Below are 24,409 nucleotides of genomic sequence, written 5' to 3'. Positions count from 1 at the left end.
GGAAGTGCATGATTTCAGATGCAGCCATGGACTTAAAGTCACAAAATTCCATTTTGACTTCACAGGGTCTTTAAGCTTATGGACTTCAAAGCAAAACCGCTTGCATAAGCATTTGGCCGCAACCATTTTGTTAACATACTATGAGGCTCTAGAAGGTCAGGCGAGGACTCTGCTAGCATTTTTCAACATGTAAACTCAGGAAAGTAGCAAGATCAGCACCAAGCACCATACAAAAAAAAATGACCAGCGGCTAATGGGAAAGCATGCTAGCTATGCGCTGGATGGAACGCAGGTGATGATTCATAGAGCTCCATCCCTCACCCAAAGGCGGGAGATACGCTACGGCTCGGGTTCCTGACGTGTTTCTGCAGCTGCCTGGCCGCAAACTTCATACACACATCTTTCTGTTTACCATACAGAAATACAACGTTTACATTAGTGGCTGATGTTCTTATGTAATGAGCGTCAGTATGTGTCGCTTATGTGACGGGGACCTGTACAGGGTTCAAACCATGATGCTCTACTAGATTAGACCCACATCACCTGAATGAGGGTCATGTTTTACAGATGTAAGCATAGTAGCATTTTTTGACACTGAAGTCTACAAATGATTGTGGTGACCTATAGGCCTACATGTGGCTGAGACAAAGAAGGTTTTTCCACTAAGTTCCACGGAAAAGTTTTCTCGTTCTGTGCTGCCACCACCTGTGCAATGAAAGAATGATACCAGTTTCCTCAGGTTAACACCTTGTCCTTACTAGGCACAATGGGGGCTAGTTATTTTAGAGACATAAAAAAGCCGCAAAATGACAAAATATCAGGGACTTAGGACATATGTCAATGTTGAAGTGACTGACAAACGGGGGTACATGTACAAGGAGGAACATAATTGGTCTTGTAAACCGATAAAACAGACGAATGAATTGATTAAAATAACTAATTGTGATTAAATGTCACACTTTTTTCCAGTTTCAGTAAACAAAATTTCACATAATCTAAAGTGTATGTTTCGTACATGGATGTTTTAAGCATGGATGATAGCTGTTGCCAGAGACAAGAGACATTATTAGGAAGAGAGACTTATTATACACTCTACTCGTATAAAAATGAATAGGAAAAGTCATAATGCTCAATATGGCACGCCTTACAGTTAAAATCTTTTTCGTAGACCTTCACAGTTTTGAATCCTATTTTTAAACGTGATTTCAGTTTAAGAAGCATAATTTAGGATTCACCGTTAACAAATTGTATTCCTAATTTTGACATTTTGTGACAAAAATACAAAATAACATAAAACTATTTAATTTATCACAGATATATATGGGCCAGGGATATTTTAGTATTATTTGTATAGTATTTTAGTATAATAACACTGAATTATAATTTCTTATTTTTTAAATTTTAATTAGATGTAGTTTTTATATTTTTATTTAGCTTGAATTTGTATAAGTTTTAGTCATTTTAGTAAAGTACTTGAACCCTTTTCAGTTAGTTGCCAAGGGAACCTTTCAAATTTATGTTAAAATTTTTCATCTAATGTTAATATTTTTTGTTTTATATAACAATAACTAAAAAAATTGATATGGAGTAATGGGCAACTATTGCTCCATCCTTCACTGATTTTGTTTGGCATACTAGTCAACTTATTTGTAATATAAACTTTTTATAAATATAATCTTTTTTTAATATAAACCATTTTAAACAATAAATAAGACCATCTTAACTCAAAATAAACCCTCTACTCCATTCTTTAATGTTAGAATTACATTAGTCAAAATAATTCATTTTCTTGATTTATTATTACACTTGTTATCAAGAGAGTGCAATCTTCTGTAATTTGGTTTTGTCGGAGAAACAGAAGCCTCTTGAAGAACACTTACTAATCAAAGCTGTCAGTACTAGTGTTGTGACACTGCATTAGCCTAGTATACTAAAGAGCTGACATAAGCTTGCTGCACATTTGATGCTTTTAGTCTAGGGGTGCAGAGGAGCAAAGGGGAGAAAAAAAGATGAGAAAAGCAAGGAAATGTCTCTTGCCAATGTGCAATATAAGGAGAGTTTTAGGCCAGACGAACCGCATCTGTGCCTAATTCATGAGAGCTAGAAGTATTTCCCCATAGGGACAGGACGAGGTGTGAAGACTTGCCTCTTCTGTCACCACCAGGTTAGTGTTTGGGTGGGATGCAGCTCTCTAGGTCTGGGCAGGATTTCACTGAAAACCTTCAACACTGTCATATGTGAGCGGTGGAGGAAAAGGCGCCTTGAGAAATGAAGACAGCTGGGCCAGCAGTTACGCAGCCAGACATCTCATCACTCTAGAAAAAGTCTGTCTTTGAATTCTGTGGGAAACACTGACCTGTAACACCATATTTTGCCACCCCTACAACCACATAGTAAAATTAGTTTTATTGTTAGAAATACCATTTATGAATTATAATTAAACAAAATTTAATACGTATTATAAATTAATATATTTTCACAAGTAATCAGAAACAGTTGTGCTGTCATTTTTTTAGGGCAGTGACTTTTACTTGTATTTTTTTAACTAGTCACAATCAATTACCATTCAAAGTTTTTTTAAAGAAATACTTTTATTCAGGAAATATACATTAAATTGATCAAGACTCTTATGTTGTAAGAAAAAACGTTTGTTACAAATAAATGCTGTTCTGTTGAACTTGAAAAAAAATGTATCACGGTTTCCAAAAAAAGCTGCACAACTGTTTTCAACATTGATAATAATAATAAAAATATTCTTGACCTTACAATCAGCATATTATAATGATTTCAGAAGGATTTTGTGACACTGAAGATTATTAAATACAAAATGGTTAGTTTAAATTATAATAATAATCTTGTGAGCATAAGAGACCTTTCAAAAATGTTAACAAATCTTGCCGTGACTCGGTTTTAGCATAGTATTCAGAATAGTAGCGCAGCAAATATATTCTTACTTGGGCTGAGATTGATCAAATTTTAAAGATTATGTGACACAGTTGTAAATAACATTTCTCTGAGTCCTTATAAAAACAATAGAATCTGAAAGAATGTGGTTTTAGTCAGAACATTCTCCAAAACAGGGCTAGACACGTGCCTTCTTTAATTTAGCATCTCATGGTCAATCCAAGAATCATACAGCTTTGCCTAGTGACTGGTACAACACACAAACACCATCCAAGAAACGTCAAATCTTACCAAAAAAAAGACCTTGAGAGACCAGAAACTGTTCCTCACAGACAAACACATCTGTTGAAAATTAGTCTTTTTTGGATCCTTGACTTTATCTATAACTATGACTTACAACAACCATTGTAAGTGGATGTTTTTAGCATGACTAGCCTAGCTTCAAATGAATAGCCATGAGTGCATGAGCAAAGTTGTTTAAAATAGTTCAATGTCAGTCTGGTGTTTCTTTTTCTTTTGCATTGCAGGCACAAAAGGTTTTTTTTCTAAATGTGTGATGTCTACAGAAGACAAATCAATCCTTATGGACACATGTGCGTGCATAGGGGTGAGTTTGATGTCCTGGAGTATGACATCTGCTCTATTCTTCACCACACTGTTACTGGCCAGCAGTAACCCAAAATTAACCATGATGGAAGGAAACTAGACAAATCGAGAAAATTGTGCTTTGTTTGGCCAGTTTCCTTTGTTGTCACAATTTAACAAATTCAGAACAATAGAACAGCTTAACATCTGGGTTACTACTTGTTTACATCACTGGTGGTGTAAAGAACCTTTAGGACATTTTCAGAAGAACATATTAGCACCTATTAGCATATTAGCACCTTTAGAACAAGTGCACCTTTTGAAAAAGTACCGCCTCAGTGACAGCATTTGTACCTTTTTTTTTTGAGCGAAGAGCGTAAAATAGTCTAAAATGTATGAATATTACATGACAAAACAAAACGCATTACTTATTCTCGTCAAAAAAACCAAACTGTAAGGGTGATAGGGGTGGGCGATATACCTGTAGACCTGTAAGGGTGATAGGGGTGGGCGATATACCTGTAGACATGATTAACCAGAAGAAATTGGTCAACTGGTAGAGGGAAGTCGTGGCCTAATGGTTAGAGAGTCGGACTCGTAATCGAAAGGTTGCGAGTTCGAGCCCCCGGCCGGCAGGAATTGTAGGTGGGGGGAGGGAATGTCCAGCGCTCTCTCCACCCTCAATACCACGACTGAGGTGCCCTTGAGCAAGGCACCGAACCCCCAATTGCTCCCCGGGCGCTGCAGCATGGCTGCCCACTGCTCCGGGTGTGTGTTCACGGTGTGTGTGTGTGTGTGTGTGTGTGTGTGTGCGTGCATTTGTTCACTACTCACTGCTGTGTGTGTGCACTTGGATGGGTTAAACGCAGAGCACCAATTTCGAGTATGGGTCACCATACTTGACAATACGTCACTACAAAAAAAAAAAAAAAAAAAAAAATCACTACAGAGATTTTGGACTATCTTCTCTATCGCGGTTACACGCTCACGTGATGTTGCTGTGCTACGTTCTCATGACAACTTATTGTTTGCACATATTGTGGTTTAAAAACAAGTGATTTTAAGCCATTGAAATGCAATCAGCAGCAAAAGAGAACTGAAGTCTTTGCAAGTATCCTTGTAAACAGTAATTAAGGCCTTTATTGAAAGCAAACAGCTGAGAAAGAAAACACACGTGTAACAGTATACTGAATCCGGGAAGCTCTTAAAGTGACAGCAGTATAATATTCATGTTAATTAAATAACAAAGGACAGAAAATCTCTCGCTGCTCTTGACTAAATCACTTTTGTAACTTTAATAAGAAGAAATATATATATTTAATTTACACAATGAAGAATATGCAGTGTTTTTATACATTTGATTACTTTATACAATGTTTGTAGCATTATTTATTTGTTCTACTGTAGTTTGTGCTATTGCTTCACATTACCCAAACGAACCAAACTCTGACATCAAACAAATCCGAGTATACACCAAAAGTGTTAGTGTGAACACTAAATGATATATAAGTGGTTAGTTCAAAGTAGAGATTTAAAAGACATGGCATTGTCGGTGCCAATAGCTTCATGGGCAGCGCGCCAACATGTAGCTCCATAGCACTTCAGGCATCGCGAGCTTGATTCCCGGCAAGCGGACATTTGGATGTGAAAACCATATGAAGCCTGAGGAAACCAGGAAGGCCTTGAATCCCATCTTTTTGAACCACTCCGGAATGACATAATGTCCTTTTCCATTCTCCTGACCTTCTCCCCAGTGTGGTCGGCCTCCGTAGGGCCCCTCAGGGTGGCAAAGTTGCTTTTATAAGCGATGGAGGAATCCTCCTCAATTCGCTCTGCCAAACGTCTACTCTGCTATTCCTTCGAGAGAAGCCACCGGGCAAGAGTGTGTGTGTGTAAAGGCTTTCTTTGGATAAAAGCATATGGCCTTTAAGTATAAGCAGACTTCTTTGTCTGTCTGCCAGGAGTCATTTATATCTCCCGGATTAGTGGGAGCGAGAGCAAAGCCACTAGGCCCGATGTTTTCCAAACACATTGCAGTTAAAACAAGAGGGTCGTTCTGAAACTGCTCACTTGGGGCCGGGTACCCTCCAGAAAAGTGCTTAAATAGAGTGTGACAAGCAGAGACTAGAGCTAAATCATGCTCTCGCATTGTGCACACGAGGCGAGAGAGCGCTAAATAAGGCCAGGCTGCGCACGTCCCCGGCCCACACGTGAGAGGCGCTTTTGATGTTTCTCAGATGTCTCTCACTGGTGCCGGGCGCATTCGCTTGGCCCGAGCGACTTCACAGGACTCTCGTGCCGTTGGGGTCAGTCACACGCTCACCAGAGGCTCATCACATGGCTTGACCTCCTTGCGGTGTACGGTTCTTCGTGCGTGCAGGAAATGCGCCGATGTCAAGCGCAAGAGCGTGAATTATTAACCGGTGATGTAAGGAGCCGAAATGTCTGCACCGATGTTATGACGCTCGCCGAGTAAAGTGAACGCTTTGTGCAGTCAACCCTACTGAACCGGGTCAGAAGCCATCAGCGCAACAAGGCTCCACACTCCACACGGGCATGTGGGATCTCTCTCTAAACCCATCACAAATTCCTCACTCTTGGCAGCCGCTCAAGTCTTCGCCTTATACCCTCGATCTCTCTCTATCTCTGCGTTTCCCCTGTCCGTTCTCTCTCTCTTTTCATCAGAGCTGGCAGTGGAACTGTAAGCTGCATTCTGCACTAATTAACAGCCTTCAGAAGAAGACCACCAAACTGGTGAACTGGCACACTCTAAGCACGCTTTGTGTTTTTTTCCTCGCCAGTCAAACGCACACACTCAATGTGAGCCGTATCAGGCAGCGACGTGGCCTCTGGGGGGAGCTCAACACACTCCTGACTTGAACGCAGTCACCTTCTCTGGTGTTTCTTTAAAGAGTCAGAGAATTCTTTCTTTTCTCGTCTTATGCCGCCAACACTCTACACGAGTTCATATAACGTGTACATAACGTTGATAAGTCTACAGGAATTTGAAGTTGGTGCTCCAAAAAAAACACAATGCGAACATGATAGTTCATACAACCCCAGTTGATAAATAAATGAAACTATAGGTGTGTGTGAGAAAAATACCAGTCAATGATGACAGAATTTTTGGGTGGAGTATCCCTTAAATATCTAAACCTGTCTGCAATCCAAGTCTTGTGGTGTGAAACATGTTTTGACTGAAACTGACATCGGCAACAACAGATAGTTGTGTGGTGTGAAAATAACAGCAATCTCATGGCTGTTTCTGATGAAAGTCATATAACTCACCTCAAAATGAAAGTTATGTCATAATTTACACAGTCTCAGTGTTTTTTGGGGAACAGTATTGTTTTGGATACAATTGACTTTCATTGTATAGAAGAAATGCTTAACGGGATAGTTCACCCAAAAATGAAAATTCTGTCATTAATAACTCACCCTCATGTTGCTCCAAACCTGCAAGACCTTCATCTTCGGAACTCAAATTGGTGATAAAATTCAAGAGCTTTCTGACCCTGCATAGACAGCAACACAACTGACACGTTCAAGACCCAGGAAGGTAGTAAGGACATCATTAAAATAGTCCATGTGACATCAGTAGTTCAACCGTAATGTTATGAAGCTACGAGACTACATTTTTGTGCAAAGAAAACAAAAATAACAGCTCTATTCAACAATTTCTTCTCTTCTGTGTCAGTCTTCGACTCGCATTCATGACAGTACCACGGCGCATGCGTATGCATTCCTCTGTTTGCAAACAAGGCACAGCGGCACCACAGACATGCATTGCGTTACTCTCATTAACGTGCTTCGACTGACACAGAAGAGATTAAATTGTTGAATAAAGCCATTATTTTTGTTTTCTTTGCACACAAAAAATATTCTCGTTGCTTCAGATAATTAAGGTGGTTCCACTGATGTCACAAGTACTATTTTAATAATGTCCTTACTACCTTTCTGGGATTTCATCAATAATTTGTGTTCTGAAGATGAACAAAAGTCTTATGGGTTTGGGACGACATGAGGGTGAGTAATTAATGACAGAATTTTCAGTTTTGGGTGAACTATCCCTTTAAACATTCTTCAAAATATCTTCTTTTATACTCTACAGAAGAAAAAGCCATACAAGTTTGGAACGACATAAGTTAATACAATAAAATTGTCTTTTTTGGTGAACTGTTCCTTTAAACCCCAAAAGTATACTTTGTTTTTATGCATACTTTTGGGGATTCATTAGACTAGATGAGGCTGTGAATACTAAAATAAAACAAATCTAAGAAAAAAATATATAGATTTTTAAAATATCATAGTTTTCTTAAATTAATATTAATATCATTTAAAAATAATGCGTAAAATATTTTTTAGTTTAGATATTTTAGCAGTGTTGCTTTAATTGATGTGCATTGTGTCACATTTTGAATAAATGCCCTATAAGAAAGGAAACCACTAATTGAGTCCACTAATTATACATAACTCCCTTAAGACAATTAATTGACTAAGCAACCAACCGACTAACATTGGCAATTTCTAGTTTGGCACTCATCTAACTGGTGGTCCAGCACAGCTATGCTGTTTACTACCAAAAACTGCTGGTCAAAAACTGCTGATTTTTCTAGTGAAGCTGGTTGAGACTCTTGCTAGTTAAGAAACCTAGTGGGAACAGCATCAAACCAGCATTTCATCCTAAGACCTGGCATCCATATGTATAGAAATGTCTGTAAAATGACTTAAAACATTTTAAGACAGATAATTGATAACTGGAGTTTGGAGCTTATCATACCACATGTACGCAAGAGCATTTGTGGAATTTGAGGCTACCAAGAGGATCAGGACTACAGACAACGAGTTCATTCGAGCCTCAACAAGGAAGTATGGCAGCAGTAAGAGAAACGCTCAGCATAGTGGCACACAGCTGAACGCAGGCAGGGTGAATGACTCCGTTTCTGTGTGTGTTGGGCAGCAGGCCTCATTAGAGGCACATAGACACGTGGAGCCAGGGCGACAGAAGCCCCGCAGATGCAGTGAAGGCACCCCGGCCCTGCTCTCAAAATCCGAAGCCCAGACAAAACCACATTGTGTGAGGATTTATGGGAAGGCTTATGGCCTCCATGAAAACAAGGCGCCCTCTGAAAGACACACACTGAGTCGGTGTGATGACAGTCCCTCAATGGTTTGGGGAGAACAGTAAGCAGTGTGGGTCTGTGAGAGAGAGAGATGGATGAGGACTGTGAATCAAACTGGAGGAAGATGACACTTGAAGGGTTCTGGTGGTGGCAGGAGGGGGGTTCGTAACCAAACAGCTGCGTGATGGGAAAGCGCAAGAGGAAGCAATCTGTGAACATACTGTTTGATATCTGAATGGGAGCGGGGAAACTAGAGGGAACCAGCTACAAGCTAAAGACTCAGTTAAGAGTTATAGGAAATGTTTTAAAACAACAGAAACATGGCGAGCTTTAAGAATGGGCCTTTTATTCTCATCCAAACAACCACTCAATTTATGATATCTGGTGCACAGAGATTACAAAACAATTCACAGACAAGTCAATGAGGTGATGCTTGTTTGTTATATCTAAAATATATATCATATATCAAAGAAGAAAAATAGCCTCCTTAAAAGAAAAGTAGTTTGGGTTAATTCAATAAGTGAAACTGCCTATTACTATTTGAAAAACTTCCACAAAATTAAAGTCATGTTGAGCAACCAATATTCTGAAATAGAAAAAGATATAAAACAAAATTATATCATAAAGACAACCCACTCAGACCCTCAAATGTGTCTTGATTATCTAAATCTCTAAAAGTCATGTGGCAAAACTGATTATGAATAATGATTCATTAAAACAATTACCTTGATTTGTTTTATATATATATTTTGAAAAATAATAATTAAGATGCGACCACTCACATGTATTCATAACTTTTCTTTAAAATTGTATACGTTTTTCAAAAACATATGACTTGTTTTACAAGCAAAATTAAAGTCATGTGGTGCGACCAACATCTATCTTTTTCTGAATCTTGGTTGTACCACATGACTTTAATGTGTTTTAGTGTATTAAAATATCTGATAAATTTGACCTTGACGAGATAAAATGTCATATGGTGCGACTCCACAAAAATCCTATAATATTTACCGATTAATAATTGTTAAAAATACTTTTACTTTGAAACCATATACAGTATTTTGGAAAACATATATACTCACACACTGAAAAATATGTATTGCTTTTTACTTGATGGTTACACCAGATGACATTTTGGGAGACATTCGCCTTTTCTTGAAAACTGCATAAAAGTTTTTCAAAACTATATGAACCCATACATTGGACTATGCTTTAAACAAGATTTTTAAAAGACTTTTCCTTTTATCATGGACACAATACGTCATTGTCCCAGATATCGATTCAAAAGAAGACAGAGAGAGATCTATAAAATGTTATATATATAATAGACCCCAATAAGTGCTTTACCAGTAATTCATTTCAGGCCGCCCTCCCAAACACTACTCTTAACAGATACATTACCGCCACGACAAAGAAGGTACCCGTCCCTGCCCCGCAACCCTCTGACTAGTGTGCAACTGTGCATGTGTATCTCTCAATGGCGAGAGCAGGGGGTGTCGAGGTTAAGGCTAAATGGTGTTCTTGTGTTCGGCACCGCGGAGGTGACTAGCTATCAGGGCCCCGCATTGCGCGCACAGCGCCCGCTTTTTCCATTCTGTCAGCGCCGAGCAGCACACTGGTTCCTTCCAAACTCAGCGCCACTTCATTAAATGACTTCAGACTCTTGGCAGAGGCAGTGGGAAAAGTCTATATTAACTGTGTGTGAGATCCACCGGGCGGCCAACAAAGGCTGTGGTTGTTCCCCCTGTAAGGGTTCACTGTGCTGGGGAGGGGATTTGGGACTTTTAGGGGTACCTACTGGTCCTGCAGTACACCGTGACTTGCTTTAACAAGCCAAGGAATATCCAAAATTGTGTGATGACATCATATCTAATGATGCATCTGATTGGTCTGTTGGGTGACACTCTCAAACAGGACTTTACCTATCCAATGAATCGCAGCAGTTGTGCTTATTCATACTGTGAAGTCATTACTTTACATAGCTGATGTAAAACGGACCGACAACGTCCCCGTAACAGGCCTGGCCTTCAGAAATTAGGCTACAGCGATGGTGACGAACAAGCTGGCAGATCCGTCCAAACAGAAAACCACAGATGGAGATTTTCAAAACCAGCGGCTCAATTTTGATTAAACAGTCACTTGCGGTCCCCCTCACAGAAGGATCTATTGAGCGCTTGTGACAGAGGTATTTACACAACTTATTGAGTGTTAAAGGCCTCATTCTCAGCGTTATTGAGCTAGAGCAACAGACACTTTAAAAGCGGTCGTTCTCACAACTGGCTATGAAGGAAAGCTCAATTATTCAGCCGAATCCACTTTTTTGCTCCCCAGGCAAGTCCTGCGTCCATTTCTCATGAAGCGTGGCGGTAAAAACAGGCAAAAACTATCACAGCGAGCATATCACAGCATAATAGCCACCTTTTAGAGCGCCGTGAGCATCAAACACAGTTTGAGTCCTGTGGTGGAGAAGCAGTGCTGTCAGGATTTACCATTTGTTTGTGGGAGAGCTGGAATTAAAGTGAAATAAGGAGTGTTGAGAGAGAAGGGACAGTGAAGAAACAGTGGGATTGTGGGAGAGGATCAGACATCCATCACTGCCATTCTCAGTCGGTGTGTCTTCAGGTTCCCACACAGTGGCGTATGCTGTGCTCTCTGCCTGCTCTGTGTAAGAACACACACACATATACACATTTATCCTGCCATCTCAATGGACATACCATAGACTTTAACAGTATTTATAGAAAGCCATGTATAGTTTCTACATATTAACGCTAACACAAACCAGAGGCACCATGGCCATTTAAATTTGCCATTTCAGATGTCTGAGTCAAGCGGATTACAAATGCAACTTCATATATTTTTTGTTTGTTTTTTTACTTTTTCATATATATATATATATATATATATATATATATATATATATATGTGTGTGTGTATTCGTATATATATTGTATCAATAATAGGCAGTGCCTTGTCAACTACAACACACACACGTACGTATGTGTCTATACAATGACTTGTAGAGACACTATAAAGACAAAAGTGTTGGGACACCCCCTTCTTTAGAACAGAAAAAGGCACTAACAAAACTGTAGCAACAAAGATGGAAACATAATTTGTGTACTTAAAAATTGTATTTCCATGTCTGTTGCAACAGTTTTGGACATGTCTAAAATGACAGTACCCTTATGTACAAGTCATTGGTGTTTGGTGATGAGTTTTTGGCTCAAGGTCTGCATATAAAGTCACACCAGAGGAGTTCAGCTGGGATCAGGACTTGGCTTTCTGCAGACCAGTCAAGTTCTTCCACACTGACTGAATCAATCATGTCTTGTTGAACTGTGCCTTATACACAGAGGCACTGTCATGTTAGAATAGAAAAGGGTCCTGTCCAAACTGTTGCGATAAAATTAAAGCACACAATTCCCTAGAATATCATTATATGCTTTAACATTAAGATTTGTACTCATAGAAATTACTAAAGTAGTCAAACATGTTCATTAGAATGGGGTGACCCAATACTTTTGGCAACATAGTGTGTGTGTGTGTGTGTGTGTGTGTGTGTATGTATATATATATATATATATATATATATATATATATATATATATATATATATATATATATATATAAAAGGGGTGTGACGAGACACTTATGCCACGAGAAGAGACATGAGACTGACAAAAAAAATGTAGGTGCATTTTGAAATCAACTTATACTTTATGAAATTAAACTTCTTTTTTAATGAATCATATGCAGTAATAAACAACATGTAAACTAGAGCTGCACGATTCTGGATGAATTGAGAATCAACATTTGTTTTTAAATAAATTGGAGATCACGATTCTCTCACAAAATAACGTAATTTACTAGTGATTCTGACAAAATGTTCATTGCTTAAGTCTTTTAAATATATATATATATATATATATATATATATATATATATATATATATATATATATATATATATATATATATATATATATATATATATATTGGAAGAAAAAAAATTCAATGATTCAATGAAGGAGTCAGTGTCTCAACATCATAAAGACTTGTTTCACTGCTGGAATCTCCTGAATGTCACGAGATCTCGTCACATCCCTAATATATATATATATATATATATATATATATATATATATATATATATATATATATATATATACACACACACACACACTCACCTAAAGGATTATTAGGAACACCATACTAATACTGTGTTTGACCCCCTTTCGCCTTCAGAACTGCCTTAATTCTACGTGGCATTGATTCAACAAGGTGCTGAAAGCATTCTTTAGAAATGTTGGCCCATATTGATAGGATAGCATCTTGCAGTTGATGGAGATTTGTGGGATGCACATCCAGGGCACGAAGCTCCCGTTCCACCACATCCCAAAGATGCTCTATTGGGTTGAGATCTGGTGACTGTGGGGGCCATTTTAGTACAGTGAACTCACTGTCATGTTCAAGAAACCAATTTGAAATGATTCGAGCTTTGTGACATGGTGCATTATCCTACTGGAAGTAGCCATCAGAGGATGGGTACATGGTGGTCATAAAGGGATGGACATGGTCAGAAACAATGCTCAGGTAGGCCGTGGCATTTAAACGATGCCCAATTGGCACTAAGGGGCCTAAAGTGTGCCAAGAAAACATCCCCCACACCATTACACCACCACCACCAGCCTGTAGTGGTAACAAGGCATGATGGATCCATGTTCTCATTCTGTTTACGCCAAATTCTGACTCTACCATCTGAATGTCTCAACAGAAATCGAGACTCATCAGACCAGGCAACATTTTTCCAGTCTTCAACCGTCCAATTTTGGTGAGCTCGTGCAAATTGTAGCCTCTTTTTCCTATTTGTATTGGAGATGAGTGGTACCCAGTGGGGTCTTCTGCTGTTGTAGCCCATCCGCCTCAAGGTTGTGCGTGTTGTGGCTTCACAAATGCTTTGCTGCATACCTCGGTTGTAACGAGTGGTTATTTCAGTCAAAGTTGCTCTTCTATCAGCTTGAATCAGTCGGCCCATTCTCCTCTGACCTCTAGCATCAACAAGGCATTTTCGCCCACAGGACTGCCGCATACTGGATGTTTTTCCCTTTTCACACCATTCTTTGTAAACCCTAGAAATGGTTGTGCGTGAAAATCCCAGTAACTGAGCAGATTGTGAAATACTCAGACCGGCCCGTCTGGCACCAACAACCATGCCACGCTCAAAATTGCTTAAATCACCTTTCTTTCCCATTCTGACATTCAGTTTGGAGTTCAGGAGATTGTCTTGACCAGGACCACACCCCTAAATGCATTGAAGCAACTGCCATGTGATTGGTTGATTAGATAATTGAATTAATGAGAAATTGAACAGGTGTTCCTAATAATCCTTTAGGTGAGTGTATATATATATATATATATATATATATATATATATATATATATATATATATATATATACACATATGCATACATGCATACATATATATATGTATGTGTGTGTGTGTGTGTGTGTGTATGCCAACGGATGGCCCAATACATGAATACGAATACATGAATGCTTTGATTCACAAGCATAAACACATACTTTCTGTATGTGCCACAGATCTCTGAAACCACACACACACTCCCTGAGGTAAACAAGCTTTGATAAGAGATGATGATGAATGTTAAAGAAACAGAAAAAGACCAGTTGATTTTTATGCTGGTCAAGAAAACTTGCTAGTTAAGCTAGTAAAGCAAACCAGCATCTAAATTACACCAGGGCTAGGGCAGTGAGAATTCCCACAGAAATCAATTACAATATTCACGTCCCGTCGACAGGCACTCCTGTGTGTGACCACTGCGACTCTGATTCATTTATTTGTTCTAATTAAGAGAGGCTACAGCCGGCCCAGCCTGATTAAGCTGTTGATCTTACTGGGCGGCTGCGGAGGGCGAGCTAATTAAGAGCAGTCTGCTTAAACAGGAAGGTGAGGAGGTCTACAGCAGAGTTTTCCTGCTGACCACCCATTTTTACACATACAGTCCTCTCAGTCTGACGCACACTCTCTAGCCACATTCACATCCATAGCTTCTCATTTTCAGACAAACCTCTCTCTATCTCACACATGCATCTAGCACTGTCTCTCAATGAGCTGCATTAATCCCACACTTCGCCCAGCGTGCAGGTCTCATTTCAAACGCTGTGCCACGCTTGGTTTTTCCCAATGTGTGTGCGTACAGTATGTCACTGAACTTTGGATCCTGTGTGTCAATAATTACTCTTTATTCATTATTTTTCAGTCGTGGACCACAAACGGCTCGGGTTACTCTGTAGGTAATATCCTGGCTGCTTCTTGTTAACGTGGCAGAGTGAAGGAAAAAAAAACTAGAATCCACTAGTGGTGAATATGACAGTGCTTCATACATTCTGCCAAAGGAAGCAGAGGATATCAAGTAAAGTTCAGAACAGTAGGGAAAAATCCCTCTTTGAGGAGCAACAACCATCAGTTAAGTAGGTGTTTGCTGCCACCTATTGGAATACACATGGTACTCAAGTTTTTATAGATAGATAGATAGATAGATAGATAGATAGATAGATAGATAGATAGATAGATAGATAGATAGATAGATAGATAGATAGATAGATAGATAGATAGATAGACTTGAGTACCACTTGTATTTACATATAGGCCTATATTTCTCATTGTCCTTGTTATTTCTCATATTGTTTAGTTTTTTTATTATTTCTAATATTTCAGATATTTATGATATAGTTGTCAGTGTTGGAACAAAATAAAATTTAAATATGTAAAATATAATTCAATAAGAACACATTTATTGATTTACAGTATTGTAATTATTACTTAAATCTAAAAGAAAAACTATTGAGATTATTTTCCATAAGTAAAATAAAGCTGAAATAAAATAATTTTTACAAATTAAAATGAAAATAAATTTAAAATCTTGAATAAAAATGACAAATCTTGCCTTGGCAACTAACTGAAATAAGTTGAAGTTGCTTCTAAAATGACTAAAACTTAAATAAAAATAAATTACATTTGATCTATATAGTTTTTTAAATTGAGAATGTGACAAATTGAAAAATGACAATAGACATAAAGTACAGAAAAATGAACAAACAACACCACCAGCAATAAAAAGCAATATACCAAAACCAAAGACAAATATATAGAAACATTTTCCACAGCCTTTCAATATATGATAGGGAGAAAAAGAATAAATAAGAAAAAAGTAACAATAATGTTAGCATACAGTTGTGATGTATACTAATTTTCACAATTTCTTGTGACATTAATAGGTTGTAACACAATATTTTCAGTCATTTTTATTAGAGCGTGACTAATTTTAGGAGGTGAGGCATTATTGGTAATAACATTTACCAGACAAAGAAGAAACGATAGAAAAGTAGATTTTTAATGTGATAACATTCTTTTTTTCCCGCTTCCTTTTTCTTTTTCTTACTTTTTGTAAATAGCTAGTTAAATAACATTATTCATTTTCATTCATTCATTCTTTTGTTACCATTATTGATAACATTGTCTTTCTCAGTATAGAAAGACAAGAAAAGAGTAGTAATAATGATAGTAAAAAAAGAAAAAACATATACAAATATTTTTTTAAATTAATAAAAATGACAAAAACAAATAAAAATGAATAAATCTTCAGCTAAAATGTAAACATAATAATAATAATAATAATACTACAGTAATAATAAACAATACTATACTAATAACACTAATTAATGTATACATTATTTGTATTATTCATATTATATATATATATATGTATATATAAAATAAACATTTATATGCATAATAAAAATATATTTAAACACTGATAACTATGCTGAAATTAAAATTGAAGCAAAACTTGAATTGACATTAAAATTGAGCACAACTAGGCTACTCTTCCAGAATGTGTCAGCGAGCCACATTACATATACATTAATATAAATTAGAAACAAAATAAAGACCAACATGACATATACAAAATAGCTTGTTGTTTTTAATCATAACTGAGTTACATAATTCAATGTATATTCACTTACAATACCGTAAACCGAAAAATAAGTTACCAAATTTTCTCCAGTGTTACTCAAAGATGATCTTTCATCCACTAGATGACAGCATTTTCAAAGAAACGTATCAGGTTTCTTATTCCTTTGTGTAAAGTTAGGCGTTCACGTTCTTTGTTGAGCTTTACCAACACTCTGTTGTGTTAGCTAAACATTTTTATCACAGTTTTAGGTCATTTTTACAGCATAAACTGAAAGAGAGGAGTCAAACCAGATTTTGAGGGACTTTACTAAAGTTAAAAAAAAAAAAATCCCATGTATGATTTGAGCCAAGCTCTTCCTGTTTAAAATACAAACCATTTACCATAATGAATAACTCATAGGCAAGTCAGAGCTTTTATTGCTAAGCCACTTCCCAATGGAAATTACTACTGTTTTTCTGACTAATATGTTATGATTCATCTCAAGATTCATACTAGCCCTAACCATGCTAGTGTCATTTGGCCTGCTTAACTGTACATTGTAATAAGATACTAATATCGTTTGTAAACTGCTTTTGAACTATTTGTATTGTGTAAAGCACTATTAAACAATAGCCTACTGAAATAACTGGAATTACATAATATTATTATTACATAATATGTTCACCTAAAGCCAGAAGCCAGTCTCTATAACAGTACAGATGTTATTTCTAAATAATGATTAAAATTATTCAAACTCTCATGCATATATTAAAGCCTATTTATGCGGATAACTTTTGTTGTTGTTGTCTTTATTTACATTAGCATAGATTCCAGGAAACAATGACGTTGAGTTGCTCCAGATGAGCCTTTCACTGTCAGTCTATCAGTGCCCGTAAACAGCTGCTCAGAAGACAACTACCGTCATTTCCGCTTCAGAAGAACAGCAAACAAAAGCGCACAGTGTGAGCGAGAGGATGCACACGTTGAGCAATTCACATTTTAAATAAGTGATCAATTTAGTGTGTGAAATCAAAATAACTTGAGGGGATGTTTTCTATGATTCTAAAAATCAACTGAACAACTTCTAGGCACACATCTAGTCAGAATTACAATATATGTATATATAACATTAAATCAATTAAATAATATTATTTATGTAAATACAATATAAAAATGTGTTTCTTTAATATACTTTGATACAATTGGTGTTTTAAAATATTATTTCCAAAACTTATTTCCTTCAGTTGTTCTTCCAAATCGAAACACTGATCTTGCAAGTAACAGAAAGTCAACCATGTCATTTCTCAGAAGTCAAGTCTCTTAAAACCACAGCAGGTGACAGTGTGCGTAGGAGATAAATCAACCATAACGGCCACACAGAAAGATCAGCCATTTTGATTTTCAAGAAGGGTGCTTTAACACTCTTGATAGAAATCAGGCATACCTTGAGAATTCTTTGCAATAATAAAATATTCAATAAATAATTTTGTTCTGTCAAAAACACTGCTGAGATGCAGTGTCGGGACCACTGAATGTTGAAGCACAAAGACCTCCCTGCATCTGTCTCAGGAGTCAGAGACACTGTGTTCCTGATGGAGCCCCCCGGCAGGAAGCTACATCCTCCCCTCCTCCTCTTCCTCAGGAGAGAGTACTCTGGATGAACGCTGCGCGTGCAGCGCCGACGCTCTAAAATGAAGGCTGTGCCCACATCCTGTGTACATGTTCAATGTCTTAAACGAGCACCTGCCAGCCCTGCCCCTCGCCTTCTGCAGTTACCCAAAAACTGAAACTGCTGAGCCATTTTCTGTTTTGTTTTTGGGTTTGTGTTTGTATTCAGAAAAGCATGTGTTGAGCAGATTTCACAGAGGAAGCACTGCATACATGACTAAAGCAAACATACACTGCAGAAACAGTTATTGAATGCCATATACCTTCCAGCTACGAAAATGTTGAAACTTGACGGTGCGCTTAGAAGCATCTATTGTGTTGTTATTACAAATGACTCACTAAAATTAATATTACACAATACATAGTCTTGTATATAGTCTTGGTTTGATCACTTAGGTTGGATTAGTTCAGCAAAAGATCCACAAGTTTGTTCTTTGATGGATTTTAATAACAGCCAAGGTATTCACTATGGCCTGCTTGGGATGCCATTCACAGTTCAGGGACAAAAAGTCACATGCATGGGCCAATGAGTAAGGATGATAGAAATCGATTTTAAAACACACAAATCAAGTTCTTAGACATATACAATTCTGTAATCATGTTGGAATTATACTTTTTTTGGGGGGGGGGGGGGGGGGGGGGTTCATATTTACTAACACATATTTTATTTAATGGCTTAATTTAATGACAAAAAATGTCAAAAAGTGGAACCATAATATAAAGTACAAAAAAATATATTTTTAAACCTTGAATACACAAACAACTTTATCAATGTCAAAAATCATTTAAAACTTTTAACTGTTGTTATTAAAGATTAATTATGAATATCTAAACCTAAAAGATCTTGACAGTAACAAAATCTGCCTTTTCATAAAAAGGTAAAGAAAAATGTATTAATTTAGTTTCAAAAACTAAAAAAATTCTTATTGGGTTCATTTTGCTTATTGTTTGTTATGCAACACTGACTTTGATTTACAAAGTTTTCTTCAATTAAATATAAAAAAAAATGCTTCACTGCTTTTTTTTAAATAAATAAAAAGGTTAAAATATGTTGTTGTTGTTTTTTTTAAAATGTCACTTGACAACAAATCAAGTTCTTACATATTGGTCAAGCCTATGCCACACTGACTTTGGTTTACAATGTTGTCAAAATGTAAAAATTGCTTTACTACTTAATTGTTTTTAATAACTAGTGTAATAAAATATCTTGATATTCACAAAATTTTATATTTTTTAAAAACAACGACAACAAAATGGGCTCTTCTATATTGCAAATTCTTGACTTTGATATACAAAGTTCTCCATAAAAAATACAAAAGCTTTGATGATTTTTGAAACGATTAATAATATGCTATAATGTAACACCTTTTCAATAAATGAAGAATTTTAGCCTTTTAATTGGACTTTATTTTACAATCTGTGGACAGTTACACCACCAAGACTTTATGACTTAAAGCCTTACAAAAATCTAAATTGCTTTTACTTCACACATTGAAACATATAAATACAACTATTAATAAAACAATGCGTTTAAATCATTCTTGTATGAATTGCATTTTGAGTAATTTCCGGCCAAAAACAAGCATCACGTCATGGACCCATATTTAAAATGACTGTGAGTGTACATGTATATAATTGAGAATATCTTTCACGTGTTGAGCCATCCTCAGCCATAAGTTTGCATACATACACATTTAACAGTCGTGAAAATGTGGACTAAACATCTTGACCCCTGAACATCACGATATTAAAATAACAATGAAAACAAGCCGATGTTCCCCAGGGCTCAATTGCGCAAGAGTTCATCACTTACTATAAGGATCTCATTACGCTTCGTTCTTTAACAAAACAAAGGAGAAACAAAAATGACCACCTTAGTAAGAGTATCCCTTTAGTTACTCCTAAAGCTACTCGTCATGTCACAACAAAAGATTTTGCCAAAGAAATACACTATTTTTCACCGACAAACGTCCCGGATGTCTGCCAACATCGTAGTTGCGCCCGTTCTTTCAGAGATGAGAAAAGTGCTTGTATCATCGACGTGACAAACATTTAAGATCACAAACCCTGCAAATATTTTAAACATGCCCCTTACCGAATTAAGAGATTTTCTGGCGGTCCTCGGCACGCGACATCCTCTCTCGTAGTAAAGTTTTCAAAACAGCGTGCAACTGTGTTGTTTACAAAGTATTGAGCGGAATCCCGATTGGTCCGGGTCGAGCCAAGGCGACGCCCAGAAGCTTAAAGCCCATCTGACGCGACGCGACAAACTTGGAATCAACGCCATTATAATACATTATAATACATTATAATGCAACCGTTGTAGTTTGTCGCGTCGCTTGCAGTTCATACACGAGTATTTAGTCAGAGTTGCGCTTTTACATCGGCTGTAATGATCAGATTTTGCACAAGGCGGTGCCATTGTCCACCTTCTACTCAGTTTCGAGACGACCAGATCTACTTTATTCGACAAACAAAGCAAGAATACAATGAAACAAAGAATGATACAAAGAAATGTGGAATTGACACATATAATATATATATTTAAAAACATATTATAAAATAAAATTAATAATCAAATAATTATATATTTTTTAATTGTAATATATTTATATATATTTTTTTCATTTTTTAAATGGGGCTGCTTAATTGTCATAAAAAAATAACGTCAATAAATAAAATAATATCAAAAGAATGTCATAAAATATTTTTTAAAATGTGAATCATAGATATCGACAGTAACAAAAGTGGTACTGATATTAACAAAAAGTTACATTAAAAAAATCACATGACAAAATAAAATGACAATACATATAGGTTTTCCAAATATAAATAATATTTCAAACAAATTTGCGTTAATTATATAAAGTCATTAATATTAAAATATATTTTAGATCAATTTCAGCCTTATTTAAATGGTACATAAATTCTTAATATAAAATAAAAATAATGGCACAGTGTGAAAAAAATGCAGTGTAAAATTGTCATATTTAAGATTTTTGTTTATTTGTCTGCTTCCCATCATGCAAGGTGGCTATTAAAGCATATAAATTTGACAAGATATGTAAAACATAAACACATTCATAAAACTGTAATCCAGAGGTGTTTCTAAAGGTAAATTCTGAACAACCTGGATTGAAAATATGGTGGAAAATCTCTCTCTTTCCTTAATTATTTTCCCTAATTTTACAATGACATAGTGTTTGTGACCCTAATCTCCTGAAATTAAATGTTAAATTGTCTGTTACATCATTTAAATGTTTTCAATTTAAAAAATACTTCTGTTGCACTTTCAAAAGCTTTTACTTTCATGTTCATATCTTCTTAAAACTTTATTATTGTTTTTAAAAATAGGAGAAAACCAGTACCTTTCCTTCTTTAATAAAAAAAAAAAAAGGTAATGAATGTAAAATATGATTACACATGATAGTGATTTCAACTATTCTATAGTTTGTATTAACAAAAATAACAACTATTGGTCTTGACTAAATAAAACCTTGAATTTATTTATCCATAACTCGTTTGTTTCATTCAATGCGTTTTATTATCACTCTATCATCGTGTTACGTAATGATGAAGTGTCTTGGCGTGCGTCGCGCGCAGTGTTGATGCATGACGCCCCGCCCCGCCCTCGCGCTGCTCTCCTCTCGGTGTTGTTTCCGCATAATTAAAGGAATCCCCGCCCAGCTCGGCTGCGTTGTTTGGGGACAGTCCGAAGATGGCGACGGCCCAGCTGTACTGCGTCTGCCGGCAGCCGTACGATGTGAGCCGGTTTATGATAGAATGCGATATTTGTAAGGACTGGTTTCACGGCAGGTAAGGATTTCAACCGTCACACGTTGCGTTGGAAACGCAACAGAAATATCCGCGTTTGAAATTCTGTGGCACCTCGGAGCCAGTAAGACGAGCGTTGAGGCGATTTCACGCGCTGCTTTGTCAATATTTCCAGCCGTTAATCGCCCCGTTTGCAGTTTTCATAATATAAACACTCGTGTTACCCGTCAGTTAAAGCTTTGTCATTGTTTTGCAGTAACATTTGACTGTTTTTCCGCGGCTTCTCAAAAAATCCAGCAAAAATGGGTTCACGCAGGGTTTTCTCAGAAGCTTTGTGGCGAGGAGCTGACATTAACCCCTTATGTTGTTTCGTGTCACATAAAAGTAAATAAATGTCAGCATCGAAGTGCACGTGAGATTGTGGTATGTCAGACGTCTATTGAAGGTTTATATTGCATATTTAACAGCAGTTGGGGCAACGTGCTACATGTCAAAGCAAATATCGGAATGTTAATATAAGTTGAGACATAAACAATTCAAAACAACACCGCTACTACTACTAATAAAGGAAAAGTAGATTAAAAATTGCTTGTAAATTAAATGAATATAACATGCAGTTTATTTCTTTGTTGGTTGTTCTGCAGCGGACAGTCTGTGAAGCGTGAGGAAACGTGGGGGTTTCGATGAAAAGTTACACGGGGAATGGGGGGGGGGGTAACTAAACAAAGACGTGTGGTTGAGTTTACGAGATCAGACCCTTCCCTATTTCTCTCGTTAAATGCTTTAAATGTGCATCACGGGTTGCTTGGAAAGTAGCGTCTGATTTTGGGGTTTGCTAGGTTTTATGGGAGTATTAAATCTAAAAAGGAAAGTCACATTTGCAATGGAGCTCAGCGCCTAAGGTTTCTGTGATTGTTTGGTCTTTTTGATTGACAGCAGGGGTTGGGCATTTAAATCCCCCAGTTTTACAAATATGGGCATACGGTTCCGCCTCTTAAAGGGATACGTACCGTTTGACGTGTGCAGCGTAGAGCTGAAGCCATGTGTGAAATGCTCGGGATGAAATTAGCTTGAACTGTAAATATTGCCGGAAAGTGTGCGAGAACATCGTGTTGGAGCTTGTTTGTAAGTGTGAAATACCTGGGTGGCATGTTTGTTTTTAGTTTACGAGCTTTAAGAAACTACTCGTAAGATATCTTCATGAAACCAGAAATATATATAAAATGTCTTCATAAAACAGCATAAAACAAATACAAAAAATATTGTGCATGTGTGTCTGTGTGTATATATGTACAGCTAAATCTCAAAAAATTAGAATATCGTGAAAAAGGTCAATATTTTTTGTCACTCATTTCAGAAAGTGAAACCCATATATTATAAAGATTCATTACACATAGGGTGAAATATTTCAAGCCTTTATTTCTTGAAATTTTGATGATTATGGCTTACAGATAATGAAAACCCAAAATTCAGTGTCTCAGAAAATTAGAATATTACATAAGATCAATAAAAAAAAGGATATTTTAAACAGAAATGTCAGGCTTGACATTTCTGTTTAAAATATCCTTTTTTTATTGATAATATAACATATATTTATTAACATGTAACACCATGGTCATTGAACTAGCTTTTAGTACCTTTGCCAGTGTGGGCAGGTACCAAGTCCTGCTGAAAAGTGAAATCAGCATCTCCATAAAGCTTGTCAGCAGAAGGAAGCATGAAGTGCTCTAAAATTTCCTGGTAGATGGCTGCGTTGACTGTTGACTTCAGAAAACACAGTGGACCAACACCAGCAGATGACATGGCAGCCCAAATCATCACTGACTGTGGAAACTTCACACTGGACTTCAAGCAACATGGATTCTGTGCCTCTCCACTCTTCCTCCAGACTCTGGGACCCTGATTTCTAAATGAAATGCAAAATTTACTTTCATCTGAAAAGAGGACTTTGGACCACTGAGCAACAGTCCCAATTCTTTTTCTCCACAGCCCAGGTAAGACGCTTCTGATGTTGTCTCTGGTTCAGATGTGGCTTGGTAGCCCTTTTCCTGAAGACGTCTGAGCGTGGTGACTCTTGATGCACTGACTCCAGCTTCAGTCCACTCCTTGTGAAGCTCTCCCAAGTGTTTGAATCAGCTTTGCTTGATGGTATTCTCAAGCTTGCAGTCATCCCTGTTGCTTGTGCACCTTTTCCTACCCAAATTCTTCCTTCCTTTCTTCTTAAACTTTGCATTTAATATACTTTGATACAGCTCTCTGTAAACAGCCACACCTTTCATTACCCTCTGTGACTTATCCTCTTTGTGGAGAGTGTCAATGTTCGTCTTCTGGATCATTGCCAAGTCAGCAGTCTTCCCCATTATTGTGGTTTCA

The 24,409-nt window shown here is 37.0% G+C and overlaps 1 protein-coding gene and 1 long non-coding RNA gene across 3 annotated transcripts in view; one reads left to right on the top strand and one right to left on the bottom strand.

The window, feature by feature from the left end:
• LOC306868481 overlaps window positions 1–20,470 on the bottom strand; it is a 105,367-nt gene extending 84,897 nt beyond the window's left edge. Inside the window, exon 1 of the long non-coding RNA XR_013784105.1 lies at window positions 20,358–20,470. This is a non-coding gene — a long non-coding RNA (uncharacterized lncRNA). The remainder of the gene's footprint in view (window positions 1–20,357) is intronic.
• A 1,475-nt stretch (window positions 20,471–21,945) lies between these two features.
• kdm7ab (lysine (K)-specific demethylase 7Ab) overlaps window positions 21,946–24,409 on the top strand; it is a 29,575-nt gene continuing 27,111 nt past the window's right edge. Inside the window, exon 1 of one of the 2 annotated variants that reach the window (XM_079414347.1) lies at window positions 21,946–22,078. In XM_079414347.1, coding sequence (XP_079270473.1) covers window positions 21,981–22,078 — 98 coding nt within the window. In that variant the 5' untranslated portion in view covers window positions 21,946–21,980. The remainder of the gene's footprint in view (window positions 22,079–24,409) is intronic. The other variant, XM_079414348.1, reaches the window with a different exon arrangement.

This window comes from Barbus barbus (assembly GCF_936440315.1).
Source record: "Barbus barbus genome assembly, chromosome: 50".
NCBI classification, from domain to species: Eukaryota; Metazoa; Chordata; class Actinopteri; order Cypriniformes; family Cyprinidae; genus Barbus; species Barbus barbus.
The sequence above is the reverse complement of the archived record's forward strand: the minus strand, read 5'-3'. Positions and strand labels throughout refer to the sequence as shown.